General features: G+C 39.2%; 1 protein-coding gene across 5 annotated transcripts in view; it reads left to right on the top strand.

Annotated features, from left to right (window-relative positions):
- Positions 1 to 6,454: 6,454 nt before the first annotated feature.
- RBBP6 (RB binding protein 6, ubiquitin ligase) overlaps positions 6,455 to 21,807 on the top strand; it is a 28,151-nt gene continuing 12,798 nt past the window's right edge. For 2 of the 5 annotated variants that reach the window (XM_081966145.1, XM_081966144.1), the window contains exons 1-8: positions 6,455 to 7,554; positions 10,081 to 10,180; positions 13,059 to 13,095; positions 17,846 to 17,890; positions 20,140 to 20,228; positions 20,353 to 20,449; positions 20,941 to 21,080; positions 21,565 to 21,737. In XM_081966145.1, coding sequence (XP_081822271.1) covers positions 7,389 to 7,554; positions 10,081 to 10,180; positions 13,059 to 13,095; positions 17,846 to 17,890; positions 20,140 to 20,228; positions 20,353 to 20,449; positions 20,941 to 21,080; positions 21,565 to 21,737 — 847 coding nt within the window. In that variant the 5' untranslated portion in view covers positions 6,455 to 7,388. Of the gene's footprint in view, positions 7,555 to 10,080; positions 10,181 to 12,706; positions 12,765 to 13,058; positions 13,516 to 17,845; positions 17,891 to 20,139; positions 20,229 to 20,352; positions 20,450 to 20,940; positions 21,081 to 21,564; positions 21,738 to 21,807 lie in introns of those variants that run through there. The other 3 variants (XM_081966146.1, XM_081966148.1, XM_081966147.1) reach the window with 3 other exon arrangements.

Here is a 21,807-nt window from a genome sequence, read left to right as displayed (position 1 = left end):
GGACACTGGAGAATCGGTTTGGGGGTGGTGCCAGTTCTGTGACCCAGGCCTGAATTCTACTACCGGTTCAGCCAAACCGGCCTGAACCAGCAATAACCCACATCTGGTATCGTTATCTTTAATTTCCCCTTTTATTGGTATTTTTATTTTTATTATATACTTAATTCATTAAGCATGAAACTCAGTCAACTGAACATTCAAAAATGCATCACAAATACTGTTGACTGGTGCTAATGGTTGATATGGGTTGCTGCCGGTTTCCTAGATATCAACCAAGTTCCTTCTTAAAATGTACGATGTTCCGAGGAGTGCAGTCTTTTGCGATTCCGCTGGTGTTTTGGGGAAGCTTCAATTTCTTGATATACTTTGTACAATTCTTGGACATGGTACCCGATGACTGTGGGTACCACTGTTACACGTTTCATCCATAATAACATAGTTTTGATGGCCAGGTCGCCATATTTCATGATTTTTTCTAGTTCTTTTTCTTCGACTCTGGCATCGCCAGGAACAGCGATATCAATAAACTGTACACTTTGGCCCTCTACAACTGTGATATCTGGCGTGTTGTGCTCCAAATGACGATCCGTTTGTATTCAAAAGTCCCACAAGATCTTCACCTTCTCATTTTCGATAACTTTTTCCACTTTACATTCCCATGACTTTGATTGGATACAGGTAAATCATATTTTTTACATAATGACCAGTGGATTAATTTAGCAACTCGGTCATGTCTAGATTTGTAATCAGTTTGTGCGATTTTGCTGCATTCACATATTAAATGTGAAACAGTTTCAACTTTGTTATTGCAAAGTCGCAGTTTGGGTTGTCTATGGATTTTTGTATCTTCGCTTTCATGGCATTAGTTTGTAGTGCTTGTTCTTGAGCAGCCAATATTAAACCTTCCGTTTCTTTCTTGATAGTTCCCATCTTAAGCCATGTCCATGTCAAGTTGTCATCACATTTTCCTTCAAAGTTTTTCAAGTGCTGTCCATGCAAAGATTTGGTTTTCCATCTATTTAATCTGTCATCCAGCTGTTTTTCTTTATACTCTGCCTTTGTTTCTGTTGTTTTTATGCTGTTCTCCATTTCCACAGCCTGCAGCAATTTTTCTGTACTTTGGTTCACATAATCATTCAAACTTCATTTTTCTTCTTCTACAGATTGATGGATTTGCAATAGCAACCTGCCCCGATTTTTTGTGGCAGGTACAACCTGTCGATGTCACTTCGTGGATGATGATGATGATGATGATGATGATGATGATTAGGTTAATCTTTGGTGAGTTTCACAGCCTTTGGGGCTGGTTGGTAGCTCAACAGCTCGAGTCCTAACCAAGGATCTAGGAACTGTTAAGGTAACGTCGGAGGATATAAGTTGTTCCAAGTAGGGTGGTTTTTTGTAGAGTCAGGATGTTCAAGTCAGGTAAATTTAGAATTTCCGAATAGCGAGGTAGCCCTTTAGGTATTGCTCCAAGGGCTCCAATTACAATCGGGACAACACATGATTTCTTTTTCCAAAGCCTCTCAACCTCAATTTGCAAGTCCCGGTATTTTGTGATTTTTTCTTGCTGTTTATCTTCAATTCGTGCATCACCAGGTATTGCAATGTCAACGAACCAAACTTTTTTCTTTTCAATTATTGTTATGTCAGGTGTGTTGTAGGCCAAGTGCCTGTCAGTCTGGATTCTGGAGTCCTACAAGATTTTGCCTTTCTCATTCTCTAAAACCTTCTCAACCTGATGGTCCCAGTGGTTTTTGCTGTACTCAAATCCAAACTTTTGGCACAATTTCCAGTGAATAATCTTAGCAACGCGGTCATGGCGTTGTAGGTAGTCAGTTTGTGAAATTTTGCTGCACCTGCTGATCAAGTGGTCGTCTATCTCATCTTTCTCATTACAGAGGCAACATTTGCTGTTGGTGGTAACATGTTGAATTTTTGCCTTCATGCAGTTTGTGGCTAAGGCTTGTTCTTGAGCTGCCAAAATAAAGTCTTCTGTTTCTTTTTTCAGTACTCCTGATCTTAACCATTTCTAAGTTAGTTTTTGGTCAGCTTTGCCTTCAATACTTTTCAAGTATTGGCCATGCATAGCTTTGCTTTTCCAATTTTCAGCTCGCTTCTCAATTACTTCTTTCTTATATTCAGCTTTTAACTTAGTTGTCTTAAAAAAGCCTCCTTTATTCACTTCCTTAATCATTGGTTCTTCATTTTTCTGGATGTAATCATTCAAGCTGTGTCTTTCTTCTTCCACAGTCTGCTTTACTTGTAGGAGTCCTCGACCACCCTCTGCTCTTGGTAGATACAATCAGTCAACGTCACTTTTAGGATGTAAAGCATGATTCATTGTCATAAGCTTCCTTGTTTTTCTGTCCAAATTGTCCAACTCCATCTGGGTCCAGTCAATTATTCCTACAGAGTATCGAATTACAGGTATAGCCTAGGTATTTGTGGCTTTTATGATGTTTCCTCCACTCAGTTTGGACTTTAATATCTTGCGAATTCGTCGAATGTACTTAGCTGAGGTTAATTCCTTGACTTTTATTATGCATTAAGTCAGAGGACTCTAAAATCCCCAAGTACTTGTAGCCTTCTTTTGGTTTTACTGCCTTTATCATTTCTTCATTCTCAAGTTGTATTCCATCATCTTCTAGGACCTTGTCTGCCTTGGTTGCCATTGTTGCACATTTGTCAATTCCAAACTGCATACCAATGTCTTGGCTAAAATATTTTGTGCTTTCAATTAATAAATTCAGTTCAGCTTTTGTTTTACCATACAGCTTCAAATCATCCATGTACACCAAGTGTGAAATTTTCAGTCCTTTCTTTGCAAGTTCATATCTACAGTTCACCTTCCTCAAAATGGTTGTCAGTGGTAGCATTGAGAGTATAAAAAGTAGGGGTGAAAGGGAATCACCCTGGAAAATGCCTCATTTAATTTCAACGTCACCCAGTTCTTATCCATTAGCCATAAGCTTCGTTTTCCAGAGGTTCATTGAAGTTTCCATGAATTTTTTATGTTGCTGCTGTTGCCAAAGATTTTCAGGCGATCCAGCTGTGGGGAACTGAATCAAACGCTTTCTTATAGTCTATCCAAGCCATGAACAGCTTGATTCGTCTTTTCTTTGAATTCTTTATGATTATAGCAGTTGGTCCTTTGTTCCTCTTGAATTTTTGCAGCATCCTTTCTATTCTACAGGAAGCAAATCATTTCTTTCCAAGTATCCATACATTTGGTTTGCAATGTTACCAGTAAGAAGCTTGTATGTTGTTGGCAAACAGGTGATTGGCCTATAGTTTCCAGGGTCCATTCCTTTTTCTTTATCTTTTTGCATCAAAAATGTCCTTCCAGTTGTCATCCATTCATCATTGTCAGGTGTTTTTAAGATCTGGTTCATTTGGGCTGCTAATCTTTTGTGCATACTTGTAAGTCCCTTTAGCCAGAAACCATGTAGCTCATCTGGTCCAGGTGCACTCCAATTCTTCACTTTTCTTGACTGCCTTTGCACCATTTCTTTTGTTATTTTTAATAATAATAATAATGATAATAATAATAATAATAATAATTCAATATTTCATAATATACGTGCAGATCGAAGCAGTGCAGCTTTTTGCATTTGACTTATGGTGATTTTGTCAAGTTTTAACTATTTTAAATGTAATTCCAGTGCTTTTGGAATAGTACCCAGTGTGCCGATTACAACTGGAATTATCTCTGTTGGTTTGTGCCATAATCTTTGAATTTCAATTTTTAGATCCTGGTATTTCGCGATTTTTTCATGTTCCTTCTCGTCGACCCTACTATCACCTGGTATTGTGATGTCTATGATTGTAACCTTATTTTTCTCAACCAGTGTGATGTCTGGTGTGTTATGCGCCAGTATTTTGTCCGTTTGTGTATGAAAATCCCATAGGATCTTGACCATCTGATTTTCGGTGACTTTTTCAGGCTTATGTTCCCACCAGTTTGTTGTTGTTTTAATATTATAATTTTTGCACAAATTCCAGTGGATCATTTGTGCTACAGAATTGTGCTGCAATTTATAATCAGTCCGCGCAATTTTTTTACAGCAGCTGAGTATGTGGTCAACAGTTTCATCAACTTCTTTGCAGAGTCTGCATTTGGCATCATCAGAAGATTTTTTGATTTTGGCCTTAATGGCATTTGTTCGGATAGCTTGTTCTTGCGCAGCCAGGATTAGTGACTCTCTAATTATTATTATTATTATCTGTCCCTTTGCACATACGCTGAGTGCTTTTGTACCAGAGACAAATACCCTGTGTTGTGTGTCTAATCACACTTGGCCAAAATAAAGTATTCAATTCAATTTAACAGTTACAAGGAGGCAGGTACTCCTGGCTGTGTCTCAAGTATCCTTCTCCCACTATGTGGGAGCTAGAATGGCTGGTTCTGTTCTTCGTCCAAATTGAAACTGGGATTAGAAAGTTAACAGGCAGAGAGTCCGGAACTTCCACTCTTGATCAACATTTATTTATTTATGTATGAAAATTATACATCATCCATCCATCTCTCTATCTAGTGACTCTGGGCAAGCTTGGTAAAAAACGACAATATAAAACATGAAATATATTAACATTAAAAATTATTTTTTTAAAAAAAGCTGATATGGGGACCACTATACATCGGGGTGGAGGTGGGCCTTCTTTTAACCCATTAACCACTTCCAATATGGAAAGTCCCCATCAAGACCCCAAGCCAAAGGGCAGAGCACCAGATCCAGGGTTCAAGGGTTAAAATGTTACTTTCCCCTGCTTCACAATAGCAATAGCACTTAATATGCCGCTTCACAGTTCTCTACAGCCCTCTCTAAGCGGTTTACAGAGTCAGCCTCTTGCCCCCCAACAATCTGGGTCCTCATTTGACCCACCTCGGAAGGACGGAAGGCTGAGTCAACCTTGAGCCTGGTGGGATTTGAAATGCCAAATAACAGGCAGCTGGCAGGCAGCAGGAGGAGCCTACGGTACTGCATTCTAACCACTGCGCCACTGTGGCTCAATGGTCTAAGAGCCTTTGTGATGGAGGAGCAGCTGAGGTTAGTGTCTGCTGAGGACCCCGTTTCTGACCTCACCTCACAGACTTAGTAAATGACCTAAGGGTGGGGAGAAGAGGCTGCAGCCAAGGGCCCCTGCCTCCCAAGGGCCCAATCAGCCACTGCTCTGGGCCCTTTGGGGAAAGCAGAGCAGGTTACCATCACTTTGGGAGCCACATTCTAATCCTCCTCACGGGATGTCCTTGGAACAGCTCCTCTCTTGGGCAGTTGTTAGGGGGGGAATAGGGAGGAGTCCTGCATGCATTGCCTAGGCCTTTGGTAGTAAAAACAGGATATAAATTTCATAAACTATTTGTCACAGCTAGGATGTGCTGAGGTGGCTTCTACCCCCTCCCCTTTTGATTTGTAAATGATTGCTTTGGGCGACCTGCCTGCCTTAAGGTCTATGGAGATTCTCAGTCATCCAGGTTATGGTTGTCCCAAAGGTGCTTTTTCAACAGGCAACTGGACTTTCTGGTTTTTCTTTGAAAATATTTCACGTTATCATCAGAATTGAGAAGCAAAATGTCTTCAAGGGGGAAAAAGGAAGTGCAGTTGCCTCTTGAAAAAGCACCTTTGGGACAACCATGACCCCAGATGACTGAGAATCTCCATAGACCAGGGGTGTCCAAACTTGGCAACTTTAAGACTTGTGGACTTCAACTCCCAGAATTCCCCAGCCAGCTGGCTGGGGAATTCTGGGAGTTGAAGTCCACAAGTCTTAAAGTTGCCAAGTTTGGACACCCCTGCCATAGACTAATCGTAGCTTGTTCAATAAAACAAACCATAGCTTAGTTTTCCAGTTCTGGTGGAATTATCCACCATTCATTCAGAAGTGAAGAAGCTTCTTGGATGAGAAGGGAAACGTCTTCAAGGAAGCACCAAGAAAGTCCAGTTGAAAAAGCACCTTTGGGACACCGGTCTTAACCAACAGCAGGAATGCCGGGGGAGGGAGGGGGAGGCGGGCTGCTGCTTTCCAAGGAAGCAAAGCGGCTCCCCTTCCCCCTCTGTAGGACTGGAAAGGCCGGAGGAAATTGCTTCGCTCCCCGCGCGAAGAGCGGCTCATTTGACAAGAGGCCAAAGCCGGCAGATTCGCTCAGCCTCTTCTTCTGCCCCCCACCCGGCCCCGGCAATGGAGACCCAGGTTCCCAACGGGCAGCGCTGCCGGACGGGGCAAGGATGCGCTCGGAAGGAGGTTTGGGACGCGGGTCTTCGCCTGCCAGCTGGGCTTGGACCGCCGTCCGAGGGGAAGCGAAGGCATCGAAGGGGCTCTTGAAGGCGGGAGGCAGAGTCCTGGTGGGCGGGCACGGAGACGGCTCCGCCTAAGACCCGCGGGGCTGCGTTGGAGGGGAAGGGGGCAGCAGGGCTTGCCTGCTCCGCCGGCTGAAGCGCTTCCTCCAAAGCCGGCGGACCAGGAACCCGCCCGAAGCCTCGGAGGGGTCTGAACGGCGGAGCATCCCTCCCTCGCCCGCCCCGAGGCGCCTCTGCGGACCTTCCCCGCACAGGGATGGTCTAGATGGCCTCCCGGGACCCACTGGCCCGCAGGGAGAGCCCCTCCCCCGCGCGCAGCAGAGCAAAAGCCCCTCGCCCGCGAGGCCGGCAGCCCAGAACGCGGCAGCCGCCCCGACAACCGCCTCCGAGAGGGCCCCGCCTTCCAGAAGTCCCTCGAGCGTCGCGTGGCCCGAAGCCGCGGGCCCTTTAAATGGGCGGGGCCCGTCGGCCGATCACGTGCCTGCCTGGCCGGGGAGGGGGTGCGGGCGAGGAGGCAAGAAAGCGGAAGAGCGGCTTTTCTTCCTTTGTCATAATGCGCTGGGTCACGTGGGACCGCAGGAGCGCGCTGTGACGCCTGCGCACTCGGGCGCCTTGGCTCGCCTTTTACAAGCGCGCGTTGTGCGGCCGGGGAGGCGGCGGCTGTTCCTCGCGCGCCCTGCTCTTCTCTCTGTCCCCCCCGCCCCCCTCCGCAGCCCTGCGGCGACCGGCTGGGAGACCCCGGAGCGAAGGCGGAGCGTTAGCGAAGCCTCACAGCCGTTGCTGCCGCCGCCGTTGCCGTTGCGAGGAGGCCGTTGAGGCCGCGATCCGCCGAGGAGGAGTACGAGTACGAGTACGGAGGACGCCGACGGAAGAGGAGGAGGAGGAGGAGGAAGCGGGACGAGTCGTCGCTGCCGTCGAGAAGAGAGCGAGGCCGAGAGTTGAGGAAGAGGAGGGAGCCGCCGCTTCCGCGGCCATGTTGGAGGCCTAACCGGCCCAGCGCCGCGCCTGACAGGAGCCGCGGCGGGCGAGGCGGCCTCTGAGGGAACCCAGGAGGGGAGGCCCGCCCGCCCGCCCGCCCGCCAGCCAGCCATGTCCTGCGTGCACTACAAGTTCTCCTCGAAGCTCAACTATGACACGGTCACCTTCGACGGGCTCCACATCTCGCTCTGCGACCTCAAGCGCCAGATCATGGGCCGCGAGAAGCTCAAGGCGGCCGACTGCGACCTGCAGATCACCAACGCCCAGACCAAAGAAGGTAGGCCGGCGGGCGGGCGGGCACGTGGCGGGCGCCTCCGACCGGGAGCTGACGGAGCCTTTGTCTGCGACCGTTGAGCCGACGGCGGTTCGGCCCAGGAGGCCCCGGCGGGCACGGGACGGGAAGGAAGGGGCTCCGCGCCGGACTCGGGCCGCCGCTCAAGCCCCGGTCCGCGCTTGCCTAGGGAGGGCTCCGGCTCAGCAGGATGGGAATAGAGCGGTTGAGCGGCCTGCCTGGATGGTCAACCTTTACTTCCATGGCCGCCCGTTTCGAACCCGGGACGTGGCTGGGCAGCCGACATTATCGGGAAATATGTTTCTTCCCCCTCCCCCTTAAAGAAACCTGAAATCTGTAGGAAAAAGAGTGATAAAAAGTCAGGAATCCACACTTGAGGCCCTGAATAGCTCAGCTCAGTTAACTTCCTTGAATGTTTTAAATGTATAAAGGATTCCGGACGATGTCATAAATAGGCTGAAAATCGACCCAACGTGCCATTATCGGGTTTATATTATGTCCTCTAGATTCCTATCAGATATTTTTACAAATATTGTCGAGATGCGCTTTGGTGACACGACGATTAACAGGTCTTTACAGGGAGTTGGATCTTAAATGCGAATTTCAATGAATAATGTTTTAAGTTTTTTTGTCTTGAAACGTAAACGGGTTAATATTAAATCTGAATGTAAATAGGTGAGTTAGACAAACGGTCAGTTTGAAAGCTAAAGTAAAGCTGCCAGAAATGTGAATTGAAGGAGACTTTGGGGTAGGACCAATGAAATCATTTCTTAGATTTCACTATTTATGCTGTACCAAATTCAATGTATGCTTTTCAGTTCCCATGATCTATGCAAACTATTTAGTTCATACAGAAAAAGTAGGAATAAACATTTAAAAGGGAAGAAAAAGAAAACTGTCCAGTAAACCGTTTCTGTTATTCTTATACTGTATCTTTAATTCTTACTTCTGATTCTAAGGCTAGAATTCTAAAAAAGGAATTTTCTGTATTGGTACTTTTTAAAAAGACTAAAGATATGCAAATATTGCCACAGAGATGTAGATGTAAAGCAGGTGTGATTGCAAGAAGATATATTCTTCAGCTGTAATCATTAAGTGTAAATTAATGGATTTGTGGTCAGACCTAAATCATTGTTAAGGAATATAATTTCCTTTTTTGATTTCCTCTTTAAAGTGCCTTAATTTAAATAAATCAGACTGATGGTGCCAGGTCTTGTCTTCAAGTATAAAGACATTAATATTAAGTACCTATCCTGAACATATCATTGAGGATAAAATTTAATTTGAGTAACTTCTGAACAATTATTTAAATCACTTAAGATTTTTAAAAGTTGTTTTCTAATAGAAGAATTCAAAATAATTATAATGTATATAATCAGAATCTGGAAATCAATTTAAGTTTTAAAGCTCGGTACAGGCTATATATTATCTCAGTTATGTATTCTGTTTCTCAAAATCATTACATTTCTGTTCATAGATCATAAATACTAAAGGACTGTTAGTATGAGGACTGCCATACTATGATACTCCAAATCATTAGGAGACCCAATTAGAACCATAAGTTCATGGGGGAATGCAGAAACATTCTGCTTACATTTGTTTCTTTTCTTATCACTTCTGCTTTTAAATCCAGACTCCTCCTCTTTGCCCAGATCCATTCCAGCCCCTAAATATTGTTAAATTATCTTTGCCCCTTTCAAGAGAGTTAAGCTTTGACTAACTGATGCGTTTTGCAAGGCTAATCTGCTCAGCAAATATGAAATGCAGTTAAAACATGAGGAAATCTTTGACTTCTGTTATAATTTGTTTTTTCAGATTTCTGTAAGGATTTTAAACATCCAGCTTAATTTTAAATGTTGCTTTTAGTTCATCTCATGTTGTAATTAGATATGCTTTGTTAAAGGTTTCAATCGTTCTACTTCATTAGTTTGGCTGAAGTAGATCATAGCAAAAACACAACTGGTGTATATGTAACTATACATTAAAAGATGGAATAGTTAAATGTGGAAGATTGATAAAGTTATTTTAATTCTAGTGTGAGCAGCCATTTGGTGATTAGAAATACTGTACATTTTCCCCCTCAAATTGAGGGCTGTGATAGATGAAGCCTTTGTTTCGGGTAGGTGTATCTGCAGGACTGGTGCTAATGCTTCCATATTCAAATAATTCTTACATTTCTCTATTTTATTTCTTGGCATTCTGTGATTTGGGAGCTGTGTGCCTCTTGCTTGTTGTCCATCACTCCCTAGAGATTACTGCAATGCATTATCACTTTCCTGGGGGCCAAAATAACTAAAACATCTACAGAAACTTTCAGGTTAAAGCCACTTAACTGTGCATTATGACAGCAATACAACTTTTTAAATTCAATTAGTTATTTTTCATAATAGAGGGTGTTAATTACCCTGCCTGATTATGTCAAGAATTCCTGTGATTTGGTGCCTTACTGGAAGAAATTCTGCATTTCAAATAGGAACTCCTGCCACAAGTGTGTTTGTGTTTTCCTCCTAGAATATACTGATGATAATGCCCTGATTCCCAAGAACTCATCCGTTATTGTCAGAAGAATTCCTATTGGAGGAGTAAAATGTACAAGCAAAACATATGTCATGTAAGTGTTAAAAGATTTTTAAGAAATAAGCTTACATTCTTATTTGATACTTCTTATACAAGTTATCTTCATAATTAGAAAACATGTATACTTTCTCTTATGGGTATGTCTGTCTCAAAATGCTTTTTAAAATCATGAATAGTTTTGTGGAATTCCATTCTCAAAATTTTTGAAATAACATATTTGGATATCATTAAAATAAAACTTAGGATTTGAACTATTATTGAAACTTGGTGACTGCCAGAAAACATACTGATTTCTATTGTCTTAATCTATAATCACTATATCTTATCTTGAATGTCCTCTAGATAGAATTGCTTTATATTTTGACTGTCTCAGTGACCATAGTGCAAACTAAAAAAAAGAATTTTGTCTAATATTTAACATATTTGATCATTGAGAATTGTTGCTTGTTTCAGACTCTGGAATTAGTGACTGCAGATGCATTCACTATGAGCAAATATTGTTATATTTAAATATAAGCAGGTGAACTATAGCAAAATTTCTTGGGACTGATTACCTAGAATAGAAGCACAGGACATTTGGGGGCTTAAACCTCTTTGAGTTGAACTTTTGAAATGAAGTTGTACTGGCAGGAGCCATGGTGCTCAACATACAGGTGAATTTTGCCTGGGAGGATTATTCTTTGCACCCTACCTGTATTTTAAAAGAATCCTACTCCGGGATCATACATATATAGTATAGTAGTAAGTTGCTCATAATAACAACCAGTGGTATAATATGTGAATAGTACATCTAAGTAAAGAGTGGTGCATGTTTTGGTAATTCAGTATCTACTTAGATGTAGCGATATCACAGTATTTGAGAAATAATTCATTTAAGAAAGAATACAAAGGATTCATATTTGTGCTGTCATTAGCTTTGAAGGTATGCTTGTGGGCTGGGGCTTTAAATACATCCTAGAATATTGTTACATATGACCTTTTGCTCCCAAAGTAAAACCAGGCTTGTGTTCGAAAACTTATATGCTTTGCTTTGTACTGTTAGAGTGAAGCTTCTAGTTCTAAAAATATTTGAATTTGGTAGGCTGCAAATTCTATAATATATCTTGAACATCAAACACTAAAATAAAATTAAAATTAAAAATGAAGAATCGGAAATTTGGGTGGAGGTTGAGTTTTTTAAAAGTTACTTTATCTTGCTGTTATTACAGTAATTAGAAAAAGTATCAGCTCAAACGCTTTAAATTCTGGGGACTTACAGGTAGTCCTTGATTTACAACCGGAATTATGTAAGTCATAGCAGTGGCTAAACTGGTCACCAAGTGACCATGCCTAATTTTACAACCTTTTTTTTTTCCAGAAGTCATTAAACAAATCAGTTTTCTTCAATGGGCATTTTTGTTGGAAAAATAGTGGAATCAGCTCCTCCAAAAAAAAAAAAAATGCAACAAAAAATGGTGGTTGCATGACCATGGACCCCTATAAATGCGAGATGTGTAGTCATTGGAACTCCGAATCAGGGTTATAAGTAACTGTGTTGTAACAGGAGATCTGTTGTAACTTCAAACAGTTGCTAAGCAAGGACTATCTGTATGTATTTCGCCTAGTTCAGAACATAAGGGAAAATACTAGTTTCTGCTTACATCATTGGAACTAACCCTAACCCTTACTTCACCTTATCTTGTAGGCAACAGGGACAAAGTAGATTTAGCTTCCATTTTTAAATTCATTCATCATTTTAGCCATCCAGATTTAAAATAGAATTTCCCATCATTTTTAGACCATCATTTTTAATATTCGCTTGTTCTCATTTATTTAGGATTAAAATACAGCTTTCTGAATTTAGATGTTATGAGGAGCTAAGCTTCATATAAAACTAAGTAGAAGGTCTAAACTCTTCATGACAATAAAAAAAAGGAGTTGTAAGCCCATACATATCATTGAAATGGCGAGCAGCAGTGATTTCCCAGTACATTTGAACTAGAGTACTACGTTGTCTAAGACAATTTTCACAGTACATCTTTAAGACATCTAAGATACATTCTTAAAGAGACAAGTCATAGGTGCAACAAACCTTCCATGTGAGTGAGGCAGTTACATTTATAAACCTTTCATTTTGATATAAAAATCATCAAGGTAATTAGCTTAGGTGGAAAATATTGTATGTATATAAAGTTTATATGGAAATGCACGTTGATGGCATTGAAAGTGCATACTGAACATCTGGATCACAAAGAGTAGTTATTTACTTTTAAAACTCATTATCTAATTATCCTTCCAGTTGAGTTCTTTTTATTTGAAAATATCACACAGTACTTTACTTTATTGCTGTTGTATGTATATACACAGTTTACACATACAACGAAATTCATGTAACACCCAGAGACCAGGCCCAACACACAACAATCTCCAAACACACCCCCACCCACAAAAATGTCCCAAGTTAGATTATGGGATTGAGTAATGCATCAGTATTGTAAAGAATATAACTTCCTAAATGTAAAATATTCAGGGGACCTATTTAAAGCCTTTTTTAAAATCAGGCCTTTTTTCTTTATCACAGAACGCATAAGTTTCATAGAAGCACAGACATTCCTCTCAGGTGATGTTTTTGACCCCCACTTTGAGTCCATACATCCTATCGCTTTTCGGTCTGTCTAGTCAAATTGAGTGCCTTGCTCTTGGTGTATGGGATTTGGCCTTTTCCATAAACTTTGCATGCCAGTCTTAGAAAACAGGTATTTCTAGAAGCTTAATGCTAATGTTCCTTTAGGATCAAAACCTTTGTCAAGTAGGTTTTTGAGGAATGTTTCTTTATGTACAATTTTAAAACGCACTTTTGGTTTCTGGTGGTGAATTTCTCTTTCATGATAGTAAGTTGTGTTGTTTCTGACAGTATGTTTTCCCTTTTTTAGAAGTCGAACTGATCCAGTGAGTGGACCTTCAAAAGCAGTATGTAAAAACACAATCTCACACTTTTTTCTTCTACACAATCTGCTTAATTTACAATATTGTAGCAATAAAGTATTTTTACAAATATTTATTTCCCACAGAGAACCATTGATACTGTAACTTGCATTGTAATTTGATTCAGTATAGTAAACTGGGCAATGCAGATCATTTTAATGTGATCATAAACATTGGTGCAAAGTGACACTCTGAATTGCATATTGAAATGCTAGATTATTTCCTGTATGACTTTGCGTTGTACAGATAATGTCTGATCACTTATGGATCATGTTAAGTTAAGGTTTGCACTGCTGAACATAATTATTTTGTTCTACATTTTGTGTGTCTCTAGTTGGTAGCTGTTTGTTTGTATAGGTTGTTGTGTGCTTTTTGTTTCCTTGAAATAAAAATATTTGGAGTGTATCTTTTTTTGCCACTATCACATTGTATCAACTTTTGTTCTTAATATTTCCATTAATGGTTTTTGAAGATATTTTCAAAAACTGCAATATATTAAACTTACCTTTTTCTTCTTCAGATTCAATCATTTATTGAAACGTCTGTTTGTGCAATTAGATTTATACTGAAAAACACACTGTTCACATGTGTTGTTCCAGCAGACAACCTAGAATGTGAACTGCTATCCTAAGATCTGTATTTCTTACTAATTATCTCTGAGCAAGACATAATTAAAGTTAATCTTAGCAGTCCTCACACAAGAGGTATTTTAGCACAGTGACAACGCCCGTCAGACCTGTCCAAAGGCCTATTCAATTAAGAAAAGATGCCCTTATTTGCTCCTTGGGTCACCACAAGTCCTTAAATTTTATTTTTTCATATAATAACCTATTCAGTTGCTTCCTTTGGTAAGCTCTTGTTTAGTTGCCATTATTGAGCAGTGGGATTGTTTTCCTATTTCAATTCATTAAACACACGTGGTCTCCTCCATTTTTAAATTTGCTTAACATACTACAAAGTTGTTTTACTTAGGGTTTATTAATGATGCAGTTTGGCATTGCTAGATAGTTTTCTAATGTTAGAAAAGAGCAGTCTTGCTGATCAATTAGAATATTTATGAAATGCTTATTTATAAACTTAGCATTCTTGTGGTATATAAAATCATAGTTCTCATTTGATTATTAATTATACATTGCATGTCTGAAAATCATTTTTGTTTACAACTAGCCCAAAACTAAATAATATAGCAGATTTTTATGTAAAGCTGCTTTTATTATTTTATAACCAGTCCTTTCTGCTAGCTTGTATAAAAAGTTATGTTCACAAATAAAGTTCAACTTTCATTTAGAATTGTGTGTACTCTGGCATGTCTATTGTACATCTTAATAGCTCTGTTTAAAAGTATATGGTTTTAAGCAAGCTTGCAAACAGCCCTATAAAATCCACCAATTCAGAGAGTGATTGCCTACAAATGTTTCTGTTATCTGCACTAAAGGAAGGATCAAAGTTAGAGATTGTCAGGCTTTGTAGTACAGCTGTTTCAGGCCTACAGTACTTTGAAGCTAGGTTGCACCAAAAGAATGTTCATCCAATCAAGTAAAAGCTTTCCCAGCTCACACACCAAAATGCTATAGTTTTCTTGAAATCTGGAAAAGGAAACGTTAGGGCTGGGGGGTACATCTTATTAGGTCTGTGTGAAGTGGTTTGTCACTTAATGGGCTTTGGAGAAGGAGGGTGTAGATAGGAGACTTCAGTCCCTACATGCAATCAGCCATTCTATAGTCAGAGTTTAGAAATAGGTTGATTCAGAGTGGACGTGCTGGTGTTAGGTTTTGAGTTGTTACGATATAAATGGAGAATTAGACTCTCTTCATTGAACTTCAAATCCTGGCCACTACATACAAAAAGGTCCCACGTAGTTCTTGGGAACATTAGACAGGTTTTGCTTTCTTTCAAACTTCTTTGCTGTAACCTACTACACTAGAATTCACCATTCAAGTACTAATAATTGAAAAACCTTTTATCTCTTTAATTAGTTAGGTGCTCACACTTATTGTGATGTTATGTATAGGACTCATATCTTTGCCAGGACCCCCCCCCTCCCCCATCCTTTTGCAATGAGTGCATTTCCCTCATTTCTTAGACAGATAGAATATCTGGCATATGCATGTCTTTCTCTGCTCTCCACAAATGTAGACTGTCTCTCATGTCTCATGGCCTGCCTCTGCAGGGGAGTGAAAGAGTACCTGCTCATCTAGGAATTCCTTTCATATCATTTTAAATTTCAAAACCTTCCATGCCACATGTGAAATTGAACCTATCTTTGAAGAAACATTTTGAGTCATTTAGTTGTGTGAGTGGTGTTGACCAAGTGTTTGATTGCCGGTGTGCTTTGATTTTTTCTTGTCCCCCCCCCCCCCCCAATCTATTCTTTGTATTTAACCATTTCCACAATGGTCACTGAACCTTGAGAGGTTTTTAGATCTCATAGATAGGACATACATACAACTTTTTTCAGATACTACATGCATACCTGGATGGTTTTACTAAAATTTGTGACATTCACATAGTTGAACTAATGCTGAGAAAAATTGAAATACATGGCCATCACACAGCTATAAATATGGTGAGTGTGTCTAGGAATTTCTCATAGTGTAGTTGATCAGACAGCATATTCTTTTTCTGGTTTTAGTGTTTACAGTACGCTCTGACAGGTGAAAAATTTGAATCACTAATTTGTGAGTACAGTGACAGATTATCACATCTGTAACAAAACTCAGCCTCAAATTTGGATGGAATGACATCTCAGTTGAAACTAAAATCCTGAAATGGTAAGAGCATTAAAGAAGGTAGAGGGCTACCAGTACTAGCAGACACAGATTCACATATTTCTGTTATTCTAATGGCCAAAATGTAATATTAATTTATTTCATAAGAGACAATTTTGTCTGTAATCTGTTTCAAAGAGACTAGACAATAGTATTGGTTGCTGTGTTCAGTCATTTGTTTCTTGTGGCCCAACCATGTTTGTGTCCAGTTTATCTATTTCATATTTCTTGCCTTATAAAAAGTGTTTTAGCATCTTACATGTTATTACAAACTCCATTTAAAAAAAAAGATTTTAAGTGCTATTTAAAAATCAATGCTTCTGATCAGCCTCTGTGGCTCTTTGTATAGCCCAGGAAAATGATTCAGAATGAACAGGAAAGATACATTTATTACATTACAATCTGCAGTTGGGGCTTACCTGACACTGAACATGTAATCCGCACTGACATTATTTCTTCCTGAACCATGCAGTCCCCTCCTGGATCTCTTCCATAGGATGAAAGAATGAGGAAGAATGTATATGTTCAATGTTGAATAAATGAGGCCATAATTTTAATAGACAACCAAATAGGATTGATGAGGTATTTCTGAAGGAATGGTTTGCAGCAACCTCAGCTATACCTGGGTGGTTCTCAAGAGATTCCTATGAGCCAGGTGTAGCTGTGTGTGCTGCTACTGCCCTGTGGTGGTTCCACCTTTAGGATTCGCTTTTTGTGCTGGATCTGAATGGCAGCTGTTAATTTGCATACATAACAATTATTGTACTGTCCCCAGTATAGCCTTTTGTGAGATGGGCAGCTACAGTATACAAGTTTAATTAGTAAATAAAAGTAAAAGTTTGGTTATTTTGGGCAGGCATTAAAGTGTGTGTGTGTGTGTGTAATAGGTCTTCCAAACTCTGGCTTTATTGTCATGATTCTTAAAGCCCAGCCTTGGTATACTTAACTCAGAGTAGGGATCGGTGTTTTTTCTAACTGAGGAGCTAGAATCTCATAATTATGCCCTGTCTATACACGTGAGAGGTGCTTTTCCATCAGTGGTAGTTGGCATTCAATCATGCATGCCTGTTTGTGGGTCATAACATGGTAGTCATCATCATGGGCATTTTTTTTTAACAGTGGCATAATTTCATGACTAGAATTGTGAAATGTCTCACCTAATTGCAGGTTGTCTGATTTAGTTCTATTATTGACTCTGTATGATAATTAGAGATTGCATTAGGCTTACGTTAGGCCTGGAAAAAAATCTATTTTCCTGTTTTTTTTAGAACTGAAAGAAGCCCCTGTAACTCCCTATCTTACATAATACTAAGTTTAGGAATGTAGTGATAAAAAGAACATGGAATATATGTATTTTTAAATTGTTCATTTAAATGCATATATATTTATTTTCCACATTAATTTCAGCATCTTCTATTCAGTACTTCTTCTCACAAACATCTAAGGGATCTATCATTGCTATCAGCCATCCTGATGATTTTTCTTTTAAGTACATCTATCATCTTCTAAAGCTTGGAATCACTCAAGATTTTTAACACATCTAAATGAAAATGTCTATAAATATGCTCTTTCCCACAACATGTTTGAACATTTTTACATTCACTTCTCCCACAGCATACATTTACATAAAAATTGAAGGTTTTTAACCTTAACCTATTTTAATATTTATTGCAGCATGTTTTTACTTTGAAAAATGTACACTTGTTTATATTAGTTATAAAACAAAGCCAATGATGAGGATATTAGACGAATTGGGTATCCATCTAATTTTTTACAGAACTGAATATTATATATTTGACTGCCCTGGCCATAGAAACAAATGATACATTTCGACTAAACATTTTAAAAAAAACTTCTCTCTGTAAAATGTAGTTTCAGGCTAAATCTTAATACCACGGCTGAGGCTAAATATGTTGGCTACATTTTGACTGTGGAACTTGAATGTGTGTTTAATTTTTTATGAACAGATTGATGACTCTTCTGCATCTATTTCTCTGGCCCAGCTTACAAAGGTATATACACATATATTTGTCAAATATAACAGAATATATTGTTGCTTGCTTGGTATTTTGAATGTTTTCTGCTGTGATATTTATACCTTTAATTTCTGTCATAGATGCAAAAACTATTAAGTTTAAACATTGGAAATGTGTGTATTTATTAATTACTATCCTGTAAAGAGTAGTTCCCAGTATGGGAAGATAGAAGGGGAGTACCTTATCAGCCTCAACATAATGTTGCAGTTTTATTCATCTTCAAGACACAAAGAAGAAGCACTTCTGAAGCTGTTTTATCATTTCTTTGATATGTTACATTAATTTTGCATTGGAAAAATAGCACAATTTTAAAGAAGAATTTTAATACTATTTATGGACTCCTAGGATTTCTCTGTGCAGCAGTCAGCAGAGAAGTATTTCCCTATCACATGGACACTTTATATGATTATTTGGGGAACCTGCACTCAAAGCCAGAGATAGAGCAATAATTTGCATCAAATAATTTCATCAGTTGTACCCTTGTAGTATATACAGTGGGCAATAGCTATGCAACTAATTTGTTTGAACACAGACTGTGTAAATGTATCTATAGGAATATACCAATGTGTATGTGTGGCATATGGGCAAATGTGACCTTAAAACTGTTGTATCAACTTTGTTTGCAATGAAACTGCTTGCCTTTCTGCTCAGTAATGTGTAATTTTGTCTGGGAAAGCACTAGTGATAACATACCCAAATAAATGGCTGCTCTTTTTGAGTTAGAAGCAGTATTGCCTTATATTTCATATGTCTTTTTGTGAACAAAGGCTGGAGTTGTATTTTTTCAAAAATAAACTACGTTTTCTAGTTTGGAAATTTTGACATGCGTTTGTGAATATTTAATTTATATCAAGCAAGTCTGGTTTCCATTAGTGCTGTCCTTAGATTTGTCCTCGGTTTTGTAACCTTATGTCAAGTTTATTTTTCTGAGATGTGAAAAAAATGTCCAAGAGCTGTACAATTTTAAGTTTCAGGTAGAACTTCAGAGAGAGTATTTCTGTCAAATGCAGAATATTTTATATAATATAAAGCAGTTCAAAACTGTTACTTACCTTAACCTCTTTGGTGCTGATAGTTCTTACATAGAGGGAATTGCATTTAACAGTTTTGTTTTATTCCTACTGTGTATTAAATGCCATATTTGAATTTTGGTCTATTCCTACTAATGTTCTGTGCTAATGGATATGTTCTGTAAACCTGTTTGGGTTCAAACAAATTAGCTAAGTATTTGTAAAATAGTTTTCTGTAAATGTGAACAATTTCATAGTTGTTAATTTGCATTGTTAAGAAACGTTATGTATTTTAATCAACTGTTTAATAAAACGTTAAAACTAGCTGTTTGCTTTTGTGGGTGAATGTATTAAAAAGTGTGTATGGAGGATCTGAATGTTAGGTGATTGGATACCTGAGCAATTAATAACCAATCCCTTCAACCTTGCTTATATCAATATTTAGTGTGCAATGACCCATTTTAACAAGTTTATTAGCTGTACATCACGACTATGACTTGCACCCTGAAGGGGGGGCTATCATCCTGAAAGTTGTGTGCCCAAAGCATATTGTGTGGCATTAGATCCTACTTGGCAGAAAGTTACTTGTTCAATCTTGTTTACATCTTTCTGGATACATTAGCTGTATTCCTTCATTTTTACTTTTATAGATACCAGAAGGGGTTTTACAAGTAATTTCCCAACGTTTTAAAATAGTCTTATTTAGTAATAGTCAGTTTTCAGGATGATAATTGCTGTTTTAATATTTCTAAGTGTAAAATAATAATGCTAACCTGCAAATGGAGACCATGAATTCCACCTTATCATTCCAAGGTAAACCTCTTAAAATTCATGGCTTTTTAATCTATAAATATTACAGGAGGCAGTTTTTCAAAAGACTTAGCTTCAGGCCACTTAAATGTATTCGAAGAAACAGGTACACTTTCACAAGCGTTTGTATAAAGTACAAATAGCCTGATGCACAAAATATCCCAGCAAAGAAAATAGCAGGTTTTGTTTTGATTAAATTAGCTTAGCACAGCAGGCACACAAACATCATGTAAATGGCATAAGGACTCCCTGGAACATCTTCAGGATAATCTGAGCTGTTTTTGAGACAACTTTAGCTAGCATTGTGCTGCTCTTTACAGGATTGGATGAGTGGTGTTGTCTTTGACTGGATGGCTTTAAATGTGTTTTCTAATGTGTGTTGTCAAATGATTACCTATTGAACAGACCGCCAATCTGGCTGAAGCCAATGCTTCTGAAGAAGATAAAATTAAAGCAATGATGTCACAGTCTGGCCACGAATATGATCCGATCAAGTAAGTTTTCACCATGTCACCCACCAAACCGAAGCAAAAAAGCTAATTTTGGAACAATTTACATAATTACATTTAAAAAAAACAATCTGCAAAGTTGCACACTTTTTTTCTTACACCTTTTTAGTTACATGAAGAAACCCCTGGGACCGCCGCCACCATCATACACTTGCTTTCGTTGTGGAAAACCTGGTCATTACATAAAGATCTGCCCAACCAATGGGGTAAGGTTGGCCTTGTCTCGATTGTTGAAGTACCTTGCCTTTTGTTTCCTGATGGCAGCCTAGTCCTATTTTTAAATTCATTGGGGAGAGAGATTCCCTCATGCTAAGCGAACTAGGGAGTCTTTGGGGGATACGTAGTTTAGAGGTATTGTGGCTGGCAGGATGGGCAAGCAAAGGCAACTCATTCAGCAGCATCTGTCTTTGTATTTCAGTCTTGGGAGCGAAAGGGGGGAGGTAAAGAACTATAAATTGGAGTATTAGTAGAAGGTGTTGCTGGTTGCGTTAAACCACCTTGTCAATCTTTGGATCTGCCCTCCAAAGGGGAGTAGAATTGTGTGTTGTCTTCTAATGAGAACTGACTTGATTTGTATACAATTTTGTGTAAAGCTACAAAATCTGTCCACTGATCAAAACAATTATGTGCAGATAAAGTTGGCAGGAGTTGCAGGAAGTAGATTTTAAACAATGTTTCTGTTGTTTTTTCTTAACAGGACAAGAACTTTGAGTCTGTTCCTAGGATTAAGAAGAGTACTGGAATTCCACGAAGCTTCATGATGGAAGTGCAGGATCCTAATACTAAGGGTGCCATGCTTACCAACACAGGGAAATACGCTATTCCTACTATTGATGCGTAAGTAATAGAGATCTTTGCAGAAGATCCTCATTTAAATTTGCCTGAAAATTGCCTAAAAATCTGAAATTAGCAATCCAGATTGGTTAGATGGTTAACAATAAATTGACTGGCTATGGAACTCTTATGCTATCTTTCTAATGTTCTGTTTTTGTTTATTGATTAATAATAATTGGGAACTGCACATCTGTGATTATAGGTTCTAGAATCATATCAATTCACTTTTTATCTTTTCTTTCGCCTTAGCTGAACTTTTTTGAGTAACCATCCTGGCTCTGTCAAGTTCACTAATATAAAATTATTGTTCATCCAATTAAAATGCAGCTTTAGAATTCATGCTTCTGTTAATTCGTCCAAACTGTACAGGAGTAATGGAAGAAAAATGTTAGGATGCGTCCTCAACTTTATAACATGCTTCATACTACTTTTACTTCCAACAAAGGAGACAAAAGATTTCACGGAAGGATTTTTTTTCCCCTTCCAGCGAGGCTTATGCCATTGGGAAGAAGGAAAAGCCCCCTTTCTTGCCAGAGGAACCGTCCTCTTCCTCGGAGGAAGATGACCCTATTCCAGATGAATTGTTATGTCTGATCTGCAAGGATATAATGACTGATGCTGTGGTGATTCCCTGTTGTGGAAACAGCTACTGTGATGAATGTGAGTTTGTAAGCTGCTCATTCTCAGATTCTCAGTGCATCACATGGATGGACCTGTGTTTGTGCAGAGC

This window comes from Natrix helvetica, assembly GCF_964273705.1.
Source record: "Natrix helvetica genome assembly, chromosome: 13".
In the NCBI taxonomy this organism is placed as follows: Eukaryota; Metazoa; Chordata; class Lepidosauria; order Squamata; family Natricidae; genus Natrix; species Natrix helvetica.
This window is presented reverse-complemented; position numbering and strand designations above follow the sequence as displayed.